Here is a 20,875-nt window from a genome sequence, read left to right on the forward strand (position 1 = left end):
CGATTGTCGGAGAGGTATCTCTGGGCCCTCTCGGTAATGCACATCACATGAGCCTTGCAAGCATTGCAACTAATGAGTTAGTTGCGAGATGATGTATTACGAAACGAGTAAAGAGACTTGCCGGTAACGAGATTGAACTAGGTATTGAGATACCGACGATCGAATCTCGGGCAAGTAACATACCGATGACAAAGGGAACAACGTATGTTATTATGCGGTCTGACCGATAAAGATCTTCGTAGAATATGTAGGAGCCAATATGGGCATCCAGGTCCCGCTATTGGTTATTGACCGGAGATGTGTCTCGGTCATGTCTACATTGTTCTCGAACCCATAGGGTCCGCACGCTTAAGGTTTCGATGACAGTTATATTATGAGTTTATGAGTTTTGATGTACCGAAGGAGTTCGGAGTCCCGTATGAGATCGGGGACATGACGAGGAGTCTCAAAATGGTCGAGACGTAAAGATCGATATATTGGACGACTATATTCGGATATCGGAAAGGTTCCGAGTGATTCGGGTATTTTTCGGAGTACCGGGTAGTTACAGGAGAAGCAATGGGCCTTGATGGGCTTTAGTGGGAAGAGGAGAAAGGGCCAAGGGGCTGCTGCGCCCCCCCTCCCCTCTGGTCCGAATTGGACTAGTGAAAAGGGGGCCGGCCACCTTTCCTTCTCGTCTACTTCCTTCTCCCTTCCTCCCCTCTTGGTGGACTCCTACTAGGACTTGGAGTCCTAGTAGGACTCAACATCCTGGCCGCACCAATTGCCTTGGCCAGCCTCCTCCTCCTCCATCCTTTATATACTGAGGCAAGGGGCACCCCATGAGACACAAGTTGATCTTCGTGATCGTTCCTTAGCCGTGTGCGGTGCCCCCCTCCACCATATTCCACCTCGGTCATATTGTAGGGTGCTTAGGCGAAGCCCTACGACGGTAGTACATCAAGATCGTCACCACGCCGTCGTGCTGACGGAACTCTTCCCCGACGCTTTGCTGGATCGGAGCCCGGGGATCGTCATCGAGCTGAACGTGTGCTAGAACTCGGAGGTGCCGTAGTTTCGGTGCTTGATCGGTCGGGCCGTGGAGACGTACGACTACATCAACCAAACACTTCCGTTGTCGATCTACAAGGGTACGTAGATCACACTCTCCCCTCTCGTTGCTATGCATCACCATGATCTTGCGTGTGCGTAGGAAATTTTTTGAAATTACTACGTTCCCCAACAGTACCCTTCCATTTCTTCTCAATATTACATACATCACTCACATGCAGGATAGAATCATTCAATGATAACATATATAATTGGCCTCGTGTGACGCCGAGGCCTACGTTCTTATTACGATAATTCAAAACAAATTGTTTGTTCCCAAACTTGCTCTCAAACATGTGATCATCTAGGCAAGAGACAGAAATCAAATTCCTACTTAAGATAGGGACATAAAGAAGATTATTTAAATGAAGACGGAAGCCAGTGTGGAGTTCTAAGGTGATTGACCCTATGGCTTCAACATCAACTTCGACTCCATTTGCCACCTTAAGTCTTCTTGCCCCCCTTGCCATGGTTTGGATTATATTTGAGTCCTGCATAGAATTGGCAACGTGAGAAGTTGCACCTGATCAATCCACCAAGAGGTACTAGAGTAATCAAGATATAACATTTCATCAACGAAAGTAATTTCATCAGTACCTTTCTTCATCAACCATTTGAGAAACTCTGGACAGTCTTTCTGATAATGACCCTCATGCTTGCAGAAGTTGCACTTGGTGTCTTTAGGCTTATCGTCCACCTTCTCCTTTGCTTTATATGAGTTTGATGAATTTTTCTTAAAGGACTTCTTTTGAGGCTGTTGCTTAGAAGAGCTTGCTCCGTCGTGTTTTCTCTTGGAGGAACCAACCAAAAAGGCTTGGTCCTTTCCTTGCCTCTTAATCCTCTCTTCTTCCTCGACAATTCTTGGAGATATCTCCGCGATTGTCCATTTCTCTTTAAGAGAGTTATAGTTAATCTTAAATTGATCAAACTCTTTCAGGGAGGGAGTCCAAGATCATGATGACAAGGAGATTGTCATTGAGCTCACATTGTAATGCCTTCAATTTGTTACAAGCATTCACCATCTTTAAAATGTGAGCCTGACATCACCATCATTATTATACTTCCCAAGGAGCTTGTGAAAAAGCTCTTGTGCATAAACCTTGTCGGAGCCTTTGAATTGCTCCTCCAGGGATGCCATGAATTCCTTAGGAGTATCTTTCTTGGGTAGTGCCCCAATTATGTCAGGTGATATGGATGATCTCATCACAAGCATAGCAATGTGATTTGACTTTTCCCATATCTCCATCTTGGAATCATAAATTTTCTTTAGTTCAGCATACCCCGTGACACCAGCAGCGGGAGCCACGGAATCATAAATTTGTTACAAGCGTTCGACGGCGGCTCGAGGCGCGCCGGCCATGGCGGCGCGGTGGCTGCGCTCGCCGGAGGAGCGTGCGGCGGAGTCATTCCCGCGCGCTTCTCCGTCGAGTGTGGCTCCAGCGTTCGTGCGCATGGCACATCAAGGAGGGTGGAGGAACGCCGGCCACCGCGGCATGAGGAGCGACGGCGACTTGCTCGGCGTTGGCCAAACAAGGGCGCGTCCATTAGAGCGGCGGTGGCGGCGGCACTTCGTTCCGCGCATCGTCCCGAGTACGGCGGCGTCGCGGCGTCTTCGCCCTCGCGCAACGGTGGGCGCTGCGCGGGCCCCGAAGGGAAGAAGCGAGGACGCGGCGCGTTAGGTGAGGATTCTCCTCATTCTTCTTCGATTTGTGTGCATTGGTACTTGATTTGGGGTAAAAACAGTCCTAATTGCAGAATTATGGTTCTTAAACATGAGGGGTTGCTACTGTTGACTTGCGTGTATCCCTCTGCCTAATATTTTGCTAATGCATACGGAAACAGTACTTAAGCATAATCAATTTTAATCAACTTAACATAAAAGTGAGCATTAGATCTTAACTTAGATTAATTAAAAAAGATTAACCAAAGGATAACAGTACTTAATCTGTAGCAATTAGAAAAACAACATGATGATTTACAGAGGGCATCAAGACAGTAGCATGCATATTAGGGCTAACCAGGGGCTGAAACTTGCAATCTTGACCATAAAACCCTAAACCTGACTTGATCTAAACTTGATGTTGATCTCACAGATCAATAATATAGGGATCCATTGCAATCAAGATTGGCGACTGATACCATTGTTGGAGTAATTATGCATCTATGGGATGCCATTAGCTGAGACAGATTGCATCTAGATCACCTAATAAACATGAACATAGAGGGTTTAGAGATCCTTTACACGTCACGGGAGTCGACATAATCGCCTGCTCGGTGCAGGCGTGATGCAGGGGTGATGTAGTCGAAGCAGAGGTTCTCCTTGACGTCCTGTTTCTTTCAGGACGCCACCGGCACTGGCCAGGGACAGCAGCGGCGGCTGGCTTGAGTCTTCCCGTCGCTGCAGCGCTCCCCCTGATCGGATGGAGTGAGAATATCGGGAGGAGAGTAAACCTTACGTGAATTGTGATCGCGCAGGTGGCCAGCTCTCTCCCGTATCCATTTATATGGCGCTGGCGACAGGGGACCCAAAACCTGAGTTGGTTTTTGGGCGCCCCCGATCAGGGCGCGTTAGTTCTGATCGAGGCTCACGTACGTTGGTACGTGGACCCCTTCACTTGTCGTTATCCCCTTAATTTTTTTTGTTAGACTAATAGATCTAACTGCCTGTTAAGCCGTCAGATCAAAACCAACAGAATTAAGAAAGCCAAAGCGTCTCCATGACTCCATACCATGTTTAGCTAAAACATGTGCTGCTCTCTCAGCCTCTCTAAGACGATGCTTAAATATCTCACGTGTGAAATTGATAGATATAAGTACTCATGATTGCCGTGCTGGTGGTAACGGTGCACCAATGACGGACATGGACATTGCGTAATTAGGCCGATCAACTGAGTAACACGTAGAAACAGTGTAGTCCGTGTCCGAACCTGACTAGTGTCCTTCACGAGTCGTGTAGCGCTAGCGTGCTGGCCGTCTATATATACAGCACATGGCCATACCCATACGGCTGTGAGAAATAAAGCAAAAGCAATCCTCGCTCCGGCCGTCTAGCTTTTTTAGCCGCCGAGCAGTCGATCAAGCAAAGCTGATCGTCCGGTAGGTCGATCGTGTACCCTCACGGTGCGATCTCTGCGATTTTTCTCGGAGAAATATGGGGTGGTCGACCTCGACACCGCAACGCGTGGGCGTTGCCGCCCTAGATGACGCGGTGATGGGCACACCGGCGACGCGCAAGAATCAGAGAACAGCAGCCACTAACGGCGACTCAAGCTCCCGCGCAAGCAGCGGCCGGTTCCAGCGGCTTGAGGTGCTCGGCGCAGGAACATTCGGCGTCGTCTACCGGGCGAGGGACCGCCGCACGGGTGAGATCGTGGCGGTGAAGTGCCTCCGTGCGAGCGACGGCGCCGGCGACGCCGAACGCTACCTCTTCGACTTCGCCAGCGAGGTCAGTGCTCTCGAGGCGTGCAGCGGCCACCCGTCCATCGTTCAGCCGCGTGGCTCCGGCCAACTTGACAGCGGGGCTTTCCTCGCCATGGAGTTTGTGGGGCCAACTCTCAGGCACGTCATGAAGCATGTCCGCTTTGGGAGGAGGCACACCGAGCTGGAGGTTCGTCTTCTCATGAGGCAGCTTCTCGCCGGCGAGAGGAGGATGAATCGTCTCGGCCTCATGCACCGGGACCTGAAGCCGGAGAACGTGCTTGTGGACAGCCACGGGAACCTCAAGATCTGCGACCTGGGGCTATCGTGCAGCATGGCCGACGGGCCGCCCTACTCTAATCCTATTGGGACACGGGGATATCGCGCGCCAGAAATCCTCCTCGGGTCCACGGATTACGACGAGCGTGTCGACTCATGGGCTCTCGGTGTCATGATGGCCGAGCTCCTCGCCGGCCAGCACCCTTTCCATGGGAGGTCGGACATGGATCACCTCAGCGAAATCTTGGCCCTTCTTGGCATGGCAGACATCAAGGAGTGGTCGGGCTACGATGGGCGGCGGCTACCTAGCGGATGCCAACCAGGAAGCTTCTTGCGCAACAAGTTCCCATGTCCCGCTGAGGCCAGGATAAAAGGACCGCCAACACTGTCGGAGGCTGGTTTCGAGGTCTTGAGCGGTCTTCTACAATGCAACCCGGAGAAGAGGCTCACGGCGGAGCAAGCGCTCAAGCATCGGTGGTTCAAGGACGCCAACCCTAGAGCTACCAGGAGTTGATCGATTAGCATACTTTTAGCACATCTAATTTGTGAAATTAGAAATGCAAGCATCGTACATGAATTAACGAATGAGTATGGATGAGGTGTGAGATAAGTAAGCAGGAGTTGTTCGTGTGGATCACCACCACACACATATTGTAACGCCTGATTGCAATTTGGTTTCTTGCTCTTAATTTGGGGTTCAACTAATTTAATGTTTGTTTGCTTGCCGTGTATGACAGATCAAATATTCATAAATTTGTTGTAGATGTGCAGTTTCGATGTGTGATACAATATTCGGAATCATGCCTATCTATTCACAATTTGATGTGTTATCCTCGATAAGAATACGTCTTTCTACACCAAAAGTGAGTGAGCACTATATATGATTATATTTGTTTCTTGAATATATATAAGATTACATTAGGCCGGTCGTGGATATCTTGATATTAGTTTGTAAGTGATAGTTGTGTGACTTGATGTAAAAGTGATAATTATATAGAGTATGACGACGACAATTAGTGTGGTGTCCTTTAATCCTCTCTTCCAACACCATGTTGGTGTGTTGGTATTCAGATTCTTTATTGTGTTTAAAGTAAAAAAATCTTTTCCACAAAAAAAAGGTAAAGAAAACACTGTTGGAGGCTGGTTTCGAGGTCTTGAGCGGTCTTCTGCAAAGCAACCCGGAGAAGAGACTCCCGGCGAATCAAGGTCTTCTACAAAGCAACCCGGAGAAGAGACTCCCGGTGAATCGAGCGCTCAAGCATCAGTGGCGAATCGAGCGCTCAAGCATCAGTGGTTCAAGGACGCCAACCCTAGAGCTACAAGAAGTTGATCGATTAGCATGCATAATCACATCTAATTTTGTGAAATTAGAAATACAAACATTGTACATGAATTTAATCGCATGAGTATGAAGGAGATGTGAGATAAGCAGTAAGGCCGACCTCAGGGGGTATGCGGCACGAACCCCACGTTAACACCACCCTAACTCAAATTAAGCAGGTCATTCAGAATATATATTCCAGTAACGAAAATAACATAATAATCAGCATCTGAATACCATATGTATGTTTTTTTGTTCCATACAAGCGCATAATAATAACATTAGTTGGCACTATCTGAAGACGGCCCGTAAATGTATTTTTAATTTACTATTACAACTCCAAACTACCCCGCAAAAAAAAAACTCCAAACTGAGATGTCAGACCAAGCAACTTCCCAACCCTTTTTTCTTTTCAACGTAAAGCAAAGCTTTATTGCGAAGCAACAATGACAATATCGGCCGTTGCACGCTCCGCGACTTGTACTGGAACAACCAGTATATGGGTTGATCAACAGAGAGAAGTAGAGTCTGACTGAGCCAACAGATGCACAGCACGGTTTTGCACCTCTTCTATGAGAAACAGGACTTGCACTGAACCTTGATCTCCTCAATGATCGTCGCCAGAGTGTACAAGCCCGCAGAGACAACAAAAAACGAGTTTAAGCCTCAGACTGTACATCATAGTTTGCAGTTTTGGCATAATGGGCACAATACAAAACTGAACGAAAGAAAAAATACTGTTGCGACACTGGCCTTCTCCTGCTCATAGATCTTTCTCAAGGCTGCTCGTGTAGCATTCATAAACAGCTACGACCTGCCACCAGAGACCAGACCAGTCAAGAGGCAAAAATCATACGGCTTTTGATGTGCAGTGCTGCCATACCGTCAGCATCGCTGGACCTTGTGATAAAAGGAAGCAAAACATGAACTGAAATGTGTATCCAAGATTTCTGACTATCCATGATATCTTTGAACCTGGATTTTCTTTATCAGAGAGCATCTCGAGCTGTCCAACTCCAAGAGCATAACTTCAAAGAAACTCTGCAGGACAGAAGAGCATATCCTAAATCCCGATAGCTTTAGGAGCTAATGAACAGTTTGGCCACAAAAGGAGCAGTAGCATGTCTGTTTCTTGATCCTGAACCAGGCATCAGTGCCAGCTTTAGCGGCTTCCAGAGATGGAAAGATTGCAAACAAATGTCCCATGATAGTTACATACTAGAGCAACTGAGCATGCCAACACAGATTGTGGTATACTGATAGGGCATGGGCATGCCAACAAAATACCAATTATTCATGTAAGTATTAGGTTGCATCAACATAGTGCAGCAATTTGTCAGACATAAACCTTGTCTAACCGGACACAGTACAAATATTCATCGCATTTTCCACTTTCGGATACTCTGTGCTTGCTGTAAAGAATCAATAGAAAATGAATGAGATGTTCATCTGTGCTCTGCAGCCATTTTTAAAACCCTGCAAGGGCATTGGATATTACTAAGTGAGCCTATTGAGCAATTCATTCGATAAGCATATACTCCCTCTGTAAAGAAATATAAGAGCGTTTATATCACTAAAGTAATGATTTAAACGCTCTTATATTTCTTTATGGAGGGAGTATATTTCTTGAACAAGCCACACCCTGCTTTATTGAGAAAACCGGAAGCAAAACGACAGACCATCAGGATTCAGGAAGCAACAAACATCAACAACTTTTGAAGGAGACTACAAAAGCTTGGAACACGAGAAAAGGTACAGGTACTCTACAAAAGCAATGTTGAGCTTCAGGTTTGGTGCGATGCATCAACTAGCAGAAGCCAAAACATTGTCATCATCATTGGCACCCCCGGACTGCACAAGACATGTTGCAGATGAGCAAGCATTTATATATGCCTCACATATTTGATAGCTGACATACTACCAAAAGGTTCTTTAGTTAGTACCTTCATCAGATAATGAAATATGATTAGCAGCCCTGTAAGCAATTAAATTATGGTCCTGTGGTTAAATTCTGGATGCAAGGAACATAATCACAAGAGTCTGGAAGGAATTGCCCCACCAAGGATCTCCTGGAGGTTGTGCCTCAAATCTGATCTAGGCCTACCTGTTAAGAGGGTCAAAGCCAAGCTAAGACCCTACCTTGTTAATTTTATACAGCCTTGAGCTTTGTGTTTTCGGTGGTTGTACTGGGGTCTTAAGCCCCACACATGCATACATTTTATTTATGGAATATTTATGACAACTACTAAATGCATACATGCAGCGCATGTTGATATTAGCCGGTATATTAATAGCAGCTAATCGTGTATATTAATGCATGCAGCGCATGTTGATAACTAGTTCTGTGACAAGCGATAATAGAATGTAATATAATATACTACTAATCGTGTATGTGCACGCACATCTAGTTTGGCAGTAATACTATTTCCAAAAGTAACCATAACTAATGTTGATTTCAATATTAATTGTGTTTAATGCAATTAATGTCTTTTCCAAATTATTGATGATGTGATAGATACATCATTGGAGTAGCGTGAGACGTTGGATATAGGTGGTTGGATGGCTCAGATCATTTGGATTCACCAAACTCATGCTTTTATTAGTACAAGTAGATTTATTTATGACAATGTCACTAGGAATGCCATTCACCAAACTCGTTTCTCTTTCTTGCCATGCAGTGATGCTACCGGCTGGTCAAAACAGCCTGGGTTGAGATGAAAATAGGTAAAAAGCCTTAAATACCGTTTGGTAGCTCTCTACAAAGAGCAAAAGGGCAGAGAAGAATTTGTATTACCTGACGCTAAAACAGAGGGTACGGAAAAGATAGCTAGCTACCCTGAGAAGATTTTCATGCTCGAATCTGGCGCAGAATTGTTATAAATTTATGCATTCCAACCCTGGAGCTAATGTAGTCAGTTCATACAGCAATACTGTAAAATTCTTGAGCCATAATGTACTGATATTCTGAGGTTTGCTACAACTGGAGTATCTACAATGCACAGTTTAGTAAGCATAATAACAAGGTTTTATGAATCCATAGTCCATCAGGTTTAATGCAATTATGCTATATATATATAGAATCCATAAGCTAACACAAGCAGGATACAATACACCCATCAGCATCTAGGCATACTTCAGGCCATGAGCAAGGATTGTATATTTAGTGGGAGCCTCCAAGACCTAGGCCCCTCACTTGACCTGGTTCCATGCGCTTAGCCAGCCATTGTCCCCACTCACGCACCCACGTCACCGTCTGGTTCCATTCCCAGAGCCAGCCATCAGTCCCGCTCAATTACACATGCCACGTCCCTACCAAGGAAGCTTGTGCTGCAGCCTCACCTGACTCACTGAACTTGGCAAGGGATTTTGGAGAAGGGGATTCAATCTGGAGGTGAGTAGAGCACACAATTGAGAGGGCTGTGTGGTGGGGGCATGTGCTCCAGTGACTAGTACAAGCTGGGTCAATATGTGTTAATGAGGTGGTTTCCGAACCAATATAGTCCAGGCTGGTCAATACATCAGCATAGCAAAAACGGAAGACATACTAATAGACGGACCTGTTTGTCCTGCCTTTACTTCTTGTGTTGGAACCTGTTTGGTTAAGATTGTTAGTTTGGCTCTCTGTTTGTTGCATCTTACTGTAGGGGCTGTGTAGCCTGGGATGTAAGTGTAGAGGGTTGTGTTGGTTGCATTTGTGACTCCATTTTCTTTAATACATTTATAGTTTCAGAGTCAACTAGTGGCATTGAAATTAAATTCCATTTATTTAGTGATATAACACAGGCTGCACAGTAGAAGCCTGTTTTAATGCTGATCTTAAATGTTAACCAAAGCCTTCACCATTCTCGCCGGCAAAACAGAACCGAAAGCCAAACCACACCTTGCTGTTGGAGGAAGAATGTAACACGGAGGATGAGGCAGACAGAGTAAGCATGAGGCGGGCGATGGAGATGGGCAGCCAGCTGCCCCGCCGAGCAGGGCTGAGTTAAGCATCAGTTCCCATGGGAAGCAGAGCGCAGCCTGACCAGCAAGGTATTTGTGATCTACAGCTTGGGTGAGCATACGCATTTGAGGGCAGAGGTTAGGTCGAACCACTTCATGGACGAGTCAGGACATGGACACTCTTTAGTATTAGCATTCCAATCTGGAACGCCATTCCGTCCAGAAACAGAACCTACGTTGCCATTTTGGAGAAGAAAAATAACATCAAAAGAGACATTCTTAATACTTTGTGCCTTAGGGTCATAGTAATACAGGAACAGTATGGTATACCTTTTCAGCAGAATGGGCCAAGGAATTAAGCAGTACAGGCCATAAAAAATCTGAGAAGGTGAATGAGGCGACTGTTTGTTTCTGCAGAAAAACAACATAGTGGAGCGTGTCAAGCAAAATGTAAAAGAGTACAAGTACATAACAGAAGGAATGAATAGTTTGCTATTTCCTGAAACAAGTAGAAGTGAAAACACGAGATTTTCGCTGGAGCAAAATCTAAGAAGAATGAATTCAGATATTGACAACCGCAAGCTAAGGAAATATTCTCGTTACACCAAAGAAAAGAGCTATAGTAATTACACATACCCATTTGCATGTTCTGGCAGCTCTCATCAGTTTGATCAGTGATGATAAAATGAGGATATAATAGGCTCAAAGACGACTTTAATATCTGGCAACCTTAAAGATGCAAAATTGAATGCTTCCCTAAATCCACTTCACTTCAGGTTGGCTGCAAAAGAGAAACCATTTATCAAGATTCAAGAAACAGGCAAACAAAAATATCAAACCTCAACAATCAGTTTGGCAGCAAGATGCAGTTTTCTGGGCAAGAGAAAGAAGGCTTTAATCTTTTAATGTTTCAGGAGCAGGTAATATATTCTACGATAAAAATCTATTCTGTTCCTTGTGAATCAAGCAAATCAGGCCCTAGCTCAACCAAGCTCGGTCCACAAGAATTCACTGACAAAACAAAGCTCAAAACTCACTTATCTTTATAGAAAAGCCTCCATGATATATAACGAAACAATTCCTTATTTAACACTACCTTAAATTTCGTTTCTTTATTTGACACTGAAAAACTTTTTCTTCCCTATCTAACAATGAGTCCAAATTTTATGCCCTTCATGACACTTCAGTCCATTTTGAGCCTAAATGACACCTGAAAAGACCCTTTTGCCCCTCATGTGGTATCTGTGTGGGGCAGGAGCGCGCGCACACACGTGCAGCACACCACACGCAGCGGCAGTAGCACACATGCAGCAGCACATACACACACGCACGCAGCAGCACACCGAGCAACACGCACGCAGCCGCACAAACGCACACAGCAGCGCACACACTTACACACGCAGTAGCACACACATGCGCGCGCACACAAACATACCACATGAGGGGCAAAAGGGTCTTTTCAGGCGTCATTTATGCTTAAAATGGACAGAAGTGTCATAAAAGGCATAGACTCGTTGTTAGATAGGGAAGAAATCATTTGTCGATGTCAAATAGGGCATAAAATTTAAACATGTTAAATAAGGAATTCTCTCATACTCATGAGGGGCAAAAGGGTCTTTTCAGGTGTAATTTATGCTTAAAATAGACACAAGTGTCATAAAAGGCATAAAATTTAGACTCGTTGTTAGATAGGGAAGAAATCATTTGTCGATGTCAAATAGGGCATAAAATTTAAACACGATGTTAAATAAGGAATTCTCTCAAGCTTAGTATGACTTTGTACTGAAGTTAGTACAAAGTTGAGACACTTATTTTGGGACGGAGGGAGTATATAAATACAAAATCCTCTTAATGGTCTTGTGTGTGGTTAGTGTCTTGGTGCATAGGTTATATCTCCCAATGGAAGAACTCAAATAAGCATAAGAAAGATGATAAACATTATTAAGTGAAATATAATTGGTATTTAGTTGGTTCTACAAAATTTCTTGTGGTTGAAAGTAAGGACTTCACTTAAGATGCTCTTGGCTTTTAGAGCATGGTTAGGTCAAATTTAAGTATCTATCTGCATCCCCTTTATGCATTTTTTTCTATAACACGTACATATAAAACAACATGTATTTCAGTACACAACACTCTCAAAGTTCCACAATATGTTCTCTAGACAATAGCCAATTTGCATTGATGGAATCACCAGTGCATTTATTAAGAGGTTATATGCACACCTCTATGAGGAGTCGGTGTTCTAAAAGACAGTTGCTTAGCCCTTCGCCAAACCCAAGGTCCCACACCCCGCCACCTAAGGAGAGATGTACTGATAGTTACCAAGACCGTGGGTCGAACAGGTCAAGGAAAAAGGTTGAGTAGCTAGAAAAGTGATCATGATCCGAGTGAAGCCAGGCCAAACGACCCTAACTACCTGGCCACAAAACCAATTGCTAGTAAGAATGCAATATCAATAATATATTCCCTCTGTTTCACTATCTCTAGCCATGGCCCTAACATTATTTGCTTTAAAGTACTTGTCAATCTAGGGAATGAAGAGTGTAGTTATTGTAATGTTTCCACTCTACCTTTTCAGTACTAATTTTGAAAATGTCAAGTAGGTGTAGCATATCATTAAGTAAGGGTATGGCTATTTATCTCTCTTGTTCGCGCCTCGCCTAGTTATTGTGCAAGTCTTTTTCCCAGCATCATGGCAAGAACATTGAACAAGGGTTGACCGCTAGACTTGCAAACTTGTTGAAAGATAATAGTGAAATGGGGCATTGTACGATGTCATACCATGTACCTAGTCGCAACTACGCGAAAATAACGGGGTAATGCATCAGGTTGTGATGAAAATTCACCCAAACTATTATTGAATCCACTAAACTGCAAATTCACCCAAACTATTAATGAATCCACTAAACTGCACGAGCCGACGCTTCATGATCCTGCAAGCTCACAAGGAAACGCAAGAACAACGAAAGAGGATCGACGGCTAAAAATAATCTGTCAAGCCTCATAGAGGTTGGGCCCACTCTGGACCACCTAGGTCTTCAACAACTCTTCCTTTAAGGTCCTTGAAAGCAATTCTCAATCAAACCAAATGTCCATACTAGCATTTATGCCCTAGAGGAACTCTTATGTGCACCAGAACATGCTCCAACTAACAACAAGATCAACAACAGCATTAAGTTCAACCCGTGTAGGTTGTTTATCTGATCGACACCGATTTCCACATACACGCACAACTACTTATAGCCAAAGTTACAATTTGGAATCACTTGGCTACAAGGCTACAAGCTCAGGTGGAGAACGGCTTTGTTTAGCTGGCTCAGGCCTTGGACTTATCTTGCTTCATACCTAATGTTGCCTTGCAGCTGAGGATATGACATTGAATGTTAACACTCGAGGTGTTAGGGTTGGGCAATTTGAACAACCGACTTGATTTCATAGGCGCATATCAATATGGTTGATCTAACACGCAAGTCCATAAGAAGCCATTGTTGTGTTTTTCCTGTCCACCTACTAGTTGTTTCTCTGATAGCACAAATCGCTACCGATCACACGCACAACTGTTAGGGTTGGGGGCAATCGGCTTGATCTCATAGGCAAATATCAATCTGGTCCATCTAACATGCGAGTTCATGAGCCATTGTCATGTTCTTCCTATCCACCTACTAGTAGTAGTTCTTGATGAGGGTGAAGATATGTTCGGTGTATTTGTCTTCATGCACTTAATGAAGGTGAAGATGCAGTGATGCCCTTAGCCCCTAGTTATGCCGCCTTTCCCCTTAGTATTTGTTGACGTGCAGATACAACCAAAGACGAGTAAAGCAGCCGCTATGCTCATGGATACCTCTCTCATGAACTACTCTTTTCCTACTACCCTTTCATTCTTCTACATTTTTGGCTCCTCCGAGCCCTAAGCCATGGTTCCAATGCTCATCAGACAACGATTGATCGTCACGCTAATCGGATCATTTCATCACCTAACAACACTGACAAAGATGCATACAACACCCTACCAATTTGTGTCACCGAGCTCTTCTTCCTTGTATAGCTTAATACCCTCTTCCTCTCTCCCTCTCTATACCTTGCATCTCAACTCGTCCATTCATTGTGCAACCCAATAGCATCCTAACAATGATCTAGATTGCCAAAGGCCATTGATCCAAGAGGTGAAACATGGAACATGAGTATAAATATTCCACACTCATGGTATTTTAGTATATTGTGATAATGGTCCATGCTATGCAGAGCAGGGTTTTTACCAACCGGTAGAGCAGATAAAAGTACACTTTGTCTATCATTCTAGTAGTTAGGACATTGCATGGCACTTCACCCCCCCCCCCCCCATCTTTTGTCATTACATATCTCTTGTGCACTTTTGCGCCCCCCCCCCCTCTCCCCTCCTTGTTTTTTTGGCACACATCTCCTGTGCTTTTTTGTTCCACAACAAATTGTTGCTCCTTCTATCTCCCCCAATCAAGCACAACAGGTTATGTAGATATTGCATCTTGCAAGATGATTACTTACCAAACAAAATGAACAACGATGACACTGTACTTTAAGCAAGATGAATACTTCAAACAGATTCAACAACACTATTTAAGTACCAGTCCATAGATTAACCACACATGCAGCAAGGTTTCTACATTGGTTGCACTAGATGTCCTCTCAGCTAACAGGCATACATTAAATTAAAACTCCACCACAAAGTACTACTACATAGTCTGACTAAGCCTGTAAACCAGCCAGGGTTATGCAACTCAATACCTACTGCAGATCAGGCCTAGCAACATTGGACTGCAGATCAGGCCTAGCAACATTGGACTGCAGATTAATCACATCGGAAAGGTGTTTGCTGAAAGCCCATATCTATGGTGATGGAGCTCAGCATTTAGAAGTCTGGATCTCATCTTGTACCATGCCTATCAACATATGCCTGACATAAAATAAATAGACTGGAATCAAACATAGGAAAGTTAACGGCTATGTGCATCATTGAATTGCATATTCAAGTTTTTTACCTTCACAAGCTTTTCAATCTTTGTTCCAGACATGGTTATATAATCAGTTATCAATTCTTTAGTAGCTGGTACTTGATGCAGGTCAACTGTAGCAAGAACTTTGTCAACAGATTTTTTTACTATCAGTTTATGAGCATCTTTACTCAGTTTGCCTTCCTTCCAAATAGGTTTCAGCAACTCCTTCACATGTTCTGCCAAATGAATACGGAAATAATCTTTGGTTCTTTCAAAAGCTTTCACCAAAGTATCGCCATCCAGACTAGAGCGTTCCTTACCAGGTGCAACCAAGCCTGCAAACTCATTTGACCCTTTTGCCGACATATTCCTTGCCAACTTATCATAAATCAATGATTTGTTGATGTCTCCATCTATAACACCATTCCCAGCAGTGTGCTGACTTGAAATGCTGCAGGATATGTTGGAGGACTTGAGAATATTGCCACTCTCAACTTTGGGAGGGTTCATACTGTCAGCAAGTGGGTCATATGGACTATTTGAAGGTGATGTACTGTTGGGAAACTCAACAAGAGGTACAAAAGGCACTGAAGTTACCCAAGGGTCATCCTTGATTGGGGAAAGGTGCTCAGGCTGACATGAACTGCTTGCACGTAACCCAGGCCTAGATGTACCACAGCCCTTGTCAAAATATACATCTTTATGGAGACCAAATTTCTCGATACCAGGTGTTAACTGATGAAGGGACGGCATTCCTAGGTGAGTAATTCCTCGAGAAGGTTGGCTACCCAAGGAATGAACAGAGCTATTGTGGCCTGGACTTCTGAACCCTGTTATACTGTTTGAGCTGTATGAGGCAAAGCTTGAACTATGTTCTTTCTGATGTTCGTGAGGAAGATTTTCTGTTGGTCCACCATAAGCAGATCGCTTCTCACCATACTGGGGATAGTCAAATGAAACAGATGAGTAAAATGGTCGATGCCAATAATCAGAGACATGAGAATCACTTAGGCTGCTTGCTTTAGCCACATTCAGATCCGGCAACAGCTTTGCTCCATCTAAATGCAATCTACTTAAGGTTTCCCTGCCATCCAAGTAGCTATCAGAGGGCAAACTAATGTGGTGTCCCATGAGACTAGGTTTGTGGTTTTTCCCTTGAACTGAGATCTGCACCAGCTCATTTACAGGAGGGGTAGGCTTTGTAGTCCAGAAATTATCAGTTCTGCAAGACCTCTCCTCTGAAATATTTAGGTTGGGCGAGTTATGAGCCAGCCCCCTATGATCTGCGCCATAAGAATGAATGAGGGTCCTATATCGCCCATAGTTGTGCAGATCATTCAAGTTGGATACACATTGTGCTTCAAATCCTTCTTCAGAGCCTGAGCACGGGTGGAGCAATCAAAAGTACTTAGATTTATAGAGCTATCAAAAGTTTGTGGCTGCAAGATATTATTTAAACATTATCCTATAAAAATCTCATACCTCTATGTTTCCCATAACCAACTGATGTGAGTGAACCAGCATTTTCTTCTTGACTCCACAGGTTACCAAAACCAGAACCCTCTCTTTCATGAGGAGAAGTGCAATTCTTTCCTTTCTTGCACTGGCCTTGAGCATTAAAGGTACCCGTAGGGGTTCTGGTTTTGCTCCCCAGATCTCCACCAGGAGATGAGCTACTAAATCTAGGTTGTGAATGTGTTGAGTGAATTAGTGAATCAAATGACTGTTTAAGAAGTGCAAGATAAAAGAACATTATGTCTTACATCAAACACCACAGCAAAGATAGAAATATTGTTCGAAGGTTCAAAATTCCTAGTGCACACAGAAGTAGCAATAATAATAGATGTACCTCCAAGCATTAGTATCTGGCATATCCGGACGTAGAAGATTGCCACTGCCAGCTTTCTTCAGATATTTGACATTGTTATGAGGCAGGAGTGTTGGCTCCTTTTCAGCAGTAGTCACTCCAATAAAACCTAGAAAATGTATGGTTATAATGAGATCCAAGTTTCAACATATACAACCAATTCATCTTAGTGATCTTCATACAAAATTCATACCGATATTCAACTTATTCGTACTAGCCATTCTATATTCCACCAATCAATTAAAACGCTTAATCTCAAGGAAACTGTTAACAGGCTCCAAATAGCAGAAACCCGATACTTGTACAATGTAGCTGACATACACCTAAAGGATTTTTTTTAGTCCAGCAGGCTGCTAACTTATACCATTACAATACATCAATCACTGACGAGAATCATTCCATGCAAGATTTCCTAGGAGTAAGAAATAAATTTGATTTAAGATCCCTATGACTGACTCCAGAACCAACTACTGTTGACTGAAGTTCAGGATTTCAATGTTTATTTTCCAGTTTGACTGAACCCTGGAGGCTGAAAAGCTTCTATTGATTTAAGCAAACAACAAATGGACATAGAAGAATGGTACGATCATGGGATATGGGATATAATGGTCCCAAATAAAAAAGGCCGCATAGAGTGTTAGCTTTACCATGGCAAAACCAATGATAAGTAAATAGGGTTGGAATCAGAGGATATAATAGGAGCAAACAAACCAGTTAGTGATAGCTTATAGCATGATACGGGCCAAATTTGGTACATACATGTTATGGATGTATTGGGCAATGGGCAATGACAGCAAGAGTAGCAACTTGGACAAGCTTCTGCTGGAATTTGTGGAGCCCAATTCAGCCAAGAATAATGGTACAGAAGGAGTCCAAGTGAAAGGATAAGTAATTATTATAAGACTAGAAGGGAGAGAATTAGGAAAGATTCCAGGAAATTATAAGAAGTCCAACCGTAATAGAAAGGTCTGCGGGGACCAAGGTCTTTCTTCCTTCTCTACTCCAATATTCACAACAATACGCTTAATACAATTCTCATGACTGAAAACAAGCCTTCCCTGCTACGAATGAGAAGGCCATTGGACTTGTCCATTTCATCCTTATATTTGTGAACCACAAGGTTGTGAGGGATGAGCTAATCAAATGTAAACCAAGATAATTCTCAAGATGGACCTATGACTATGAGTCATAACATGCCATGAAAACCTGTTGCATATCAGTATGCAAGCCTGCGAAACCGCACTCTTGTCATGAGCAATAGACTGAAAAACAATTGACCCTCTCCCTAACATCAGCACAGCAGTAATCACAAGATAAGCATAAGAAGGCACTTCACCATATATGCCAATCGGTTGACTTGATGGTCAACCAAATATTCCTACGTTCCTTCGACAAAATTAGCAACATCAGGGTTTGCCTCAACATTTACTGTGCTAGGCCGTTGGTTGACTAAAGCGGTAAAAAAAGGGTTTGTTTTTAATAAAAACCAAAAACAAGGAATCTGAACCATTAATCATTCATGAAAGGCAGAATTTTATAACTAATTGTTTACGCTTGCGTCACGCAACTTCACAACCAACTGCCCTAGATAGCTATATCCACGTGGTGGCGTAATCTATTAGGATATACAGAAACGGCAAAAAAGTGCCTCAAACAACACGACAAGCTGCTCCACTGATCTACTACATTAACATTGTGTCGAGCTACGATCTAGTTGCTGCTATACTGCGCGAGCTGCTTCACCTACTTAAATACACACGTCGAGCTCCTTGTCGTATAGCAACTAGTCGTACCAATGACGTCACAAGCATAGAACGATACAAGTCATCAAGTCAACCATAGTCAGCAACAGAACTTCATAATAACCCATCTACCTAAAATAGCATAGCAATGCCAGCAACATAAACAAGCGCTAACGGCTACCATTGAAAAACAGGCGCGAAAGGCTAAGTTATGCAATTCAAGCATTCCAAGGCAAACCCTAGAAAACTGCATGCATAATTTCTCGCCTTCTACCAGATCTCCAACACCCCCTGATGCCAGATCAACTACCCAGCACCTCTCCTACACAAGCAAAACAACTTAATAGTATCAATCATCAATCAACCACACAAAGGATGTGCATTTTCCCCGCCGGATCTTACCATCCGCGCCTCGCCTGCACAGATCTAGCGTTTCAAAGCAATCACGCACCGAAACTAGGAGCACAGGCAGTACATTAACCGGTAAAGCATGCGTTTAGAGGGCGATCGAGGGGCAATACCATGAGAACTGCCGGCGTTCGCGTAGCCCCAGGCCCTCTTCAGCCCGGCCCGCTCCGCCGCCTCCTCCGGCGGGTTCATGATCTCCATCTCCACCTCCCTAATCTCGTCCTTCGCCGACAGCCCGCTCACGAGGCCGGCGGCGGTCGCCATCGGGGGCGACGGGCGACTGCGGTGCTGCGCTGCGCTGCGGCTGCGACGGGGGTTGGTGGAGGGGGGAGGGAGGGGGAGGGGGCGGCGGCGGCGAGGTGCGCGTGAGGGGGGTGGGGGGATTTGGGGGCAAAACCTCGGTCGCTTCAGTTTCTTACCCCTCTCCTATCTCTGCTGCCCTCGCATCGCGTTTGGGTCGCCACGGCGACGGGGTGGCCGGCTATAAAGGGCCGTGCGTCCCGGTGCCGGCCGCGCGCGTGGGTTTTGCGTTTCTGCCGATTCGGCGGTCCCGGCGGTATATTTCAGGACGCAAATCCATCAATAAAGGGCCTTCATTCATTGCTCCCAACACGAAACATCGTGCAGCTTTCGGCTTTGACACTTGAAACTCGCAAGGTGCCCCGGACATTTGCCATGGGACACTACGTCTTCGGAAAACAGAGAATGAAAATTTGGGATGCTGTCTGTTACTTCCTCCGTTCAGAATTACTTGTCTCGGAAATGAATGTATCTAGAATTAAAATACGTCTAGATACATCCATTTCTGCGACAAGTAATTCCGAACGGAGGGAGTATCTCAAAAAACAGGATGATCTTTCATGGCTTTGCGGAACCTTTCATGACTTTGCGCGGGTGATTTTAACAGAGTATTATTCCAAACGGAACGGGCTTTGCGCGGGTGATTTTAATGGGGTATTATTTCAAGCGAAACGGGCTTTTCGTGGGTGATTTTAATGAAGTATTATTCCAATCGGAAAGACAAGGAGGGAACCCACGGAGTTGTGTGAAAATGGAGGGCTCCAGGGGTTGCTTGGACGATGACGGCTTGCAGACCTGGGTTTTTCGGGATTTCCATTTACGTGGGATGGTGAAAGAGGCGCGGAGGAAAATATTCAAGTCAGGCTAGACCGAGCCACATGTAATGACGACTTTCTGCAAATGGTTCCCGAGACGTGTGTCGAGCATGTTTTTGGCAGAAGAATCTGAACAAACTGCCCTTCTTATTCGTGCTATGATGACACCGGTCATGAGAAATAAAAGCAGGAAGAGGATATTAAGTTATAAGGAGGCATGGACCCGGCACGAGCTATATGACGCCATGGTTGCTGACGTGTGGCAATCAGCTGACCACGACCAAGTTGGTCTTCGTGGGGTGTGTAGCAAACTGGGCAGGGTCACCAGCAACATGCGAAGGTGGAGCCGGACAATTTTTGGATTAATCCGACGGCAGATAGTGAAGTTTAAGGTGTAGCTTTGTGATGCCAAGGAGAAATCCTTGCGAACCAGGTATATACAGGAGGTTAAGGAAATAGAAGATCAACTTTTTTTGACACAACGAGCCTCCCTCGTTGATTTCCATTAAAGAAACCGCCACACAAGCTACAAAAGTATGTTGATCAAAAATAAAGAAGAAAACATCTAAGCAAGGGCTACCACACGCAGGCGAAGCACAACATGTCCAGACAAAAACACCCAAGCACAACAAGACCAGATTAACATCCATTACAAAAGCTAAAACGCAATCAACGCCACAAGGAGGCCAACCACGCGCCAAACACATGTATACACAGCCTAATCA

The 20,875-nt window shown here is 44.4% G+C and overlaps 2 protein-coding genes and 1 pseudogene across 3 annotated transcripts; 1 reads left to right on the plus strand and 2 right to left on the minus strand.

Annotated features, from left to right (window-relative positions):
- Positions 1-1,533: 1,533 nt before the first annotated feature.
- LOC147992002 (uncharacterized) lies at positions 1,534-2,111 on the minus strand (annotated as a pseudogene).
- Positions 2,112-4,136: 2,025 nt separating this feature from the next.
- On the plus strand, positions 4,137-5,641 carry LOC125536773 (putative cyclin-dependent kinase F-2). The gene has a single exon (XM_087539421.1). It carries the CDS (start codon positions 4,241-4,243, stop codon positions 5,297-5,299), a length of 1,059 nt encoding a protein of 352 aa, XP_087395547.1. The 5' UTR covers positions 4,137-4,240; the 3' UTR covers positions 5,300-5,641.
- Positions 5,642-10,684: 5,043 nt separating this feature from the next.
- Positions 10,685-19,535, minus strand: LOC125522965 (zinc finger CCCH domain-containing protein 36). 2 transcript variants are annotated; one of them, XR_007290062.2, is made up of 6 exons: positions 19,149-19,535; positions 16,868-16,994; positions 16,501-16,700; positions 15,064-16,397; positions 14,810-14,978; positions 10,685-10,829 (listed from the first exon to the last, which is right to left on the minus strand). XR_007290062.2 is itself a non-coding variant. In XM_048688012.2 (5 exons), the coding sequence occupies exons 1-5, from the start codon at positions 19,297-19,299 to the stop codon at positions 14,949-14,951; spliced, it is 1,842 nt and encodes a 613-aa protein (XP_048543969.2). In that variant the 5' UTR covers positions 19,300-19,535; the 3' UTR covers positions 14,622-14,948. The 2 variants fall into 2 exon arrangements, 1 of the variants encoding a protein (XP_048543969.2); XM_048688012.2 differs by lacking the exon at positions 10,685-10,829 and having other exon boundaries at positions 14,622-14,978.
- Positions 19,536-20,875: the final 1,340 nt, after the last annotated feature.

This window comes from Triticum urartu, chromosome 1A (genome assembly GCF_056163025.1).
Source record: "Triticum urartu cultivar PI428250 chromosome 1A, HENAU_Tu73, whole genome shotgun sequence".
Taxonomy (NCBI): Eukaryota; Viridiplantae; Streptophyta; class Magnoliopsida; order Poales; family Poaceae; genus Triticum; species Triticum urartu.

What these genes read in the sequence shown, in the direction of transcription:
- LOC125536773 (XM_087539421.1), top strand. Translation starts at nt 4,241, where the DNA reads ATGGGGTGGTCGACCTCGACACCGCAACGCGTGGGCGTTGCCGCCCTA.
- LOC125522965 (XM_048688012.2), bottom strand. Translation starts at nt 19,299, where the DNA reads ATGGCGACCGCCGCCGGCCTCGTGAGCGGGCTGTCGGCGAAGGACGAG. An exon ending in GAACGCCGGCAGTTCTCATG is followed by an intron (nt 16,995 to 19,148) that starts GTATTGCCCCTC and finishes TACATTTTCTAG; the next exon opens with GTTTTATTGGAGTGACTACT. An exon ending in AGATTGAAAAGCTTGTGAAG is followed by an intron (nt 14,979 to 15,063) that starts GTAAAAAACTTG and finishes ATTTTATGTCAG; the next exon opens with GCATATGTTGATAGGCATGG.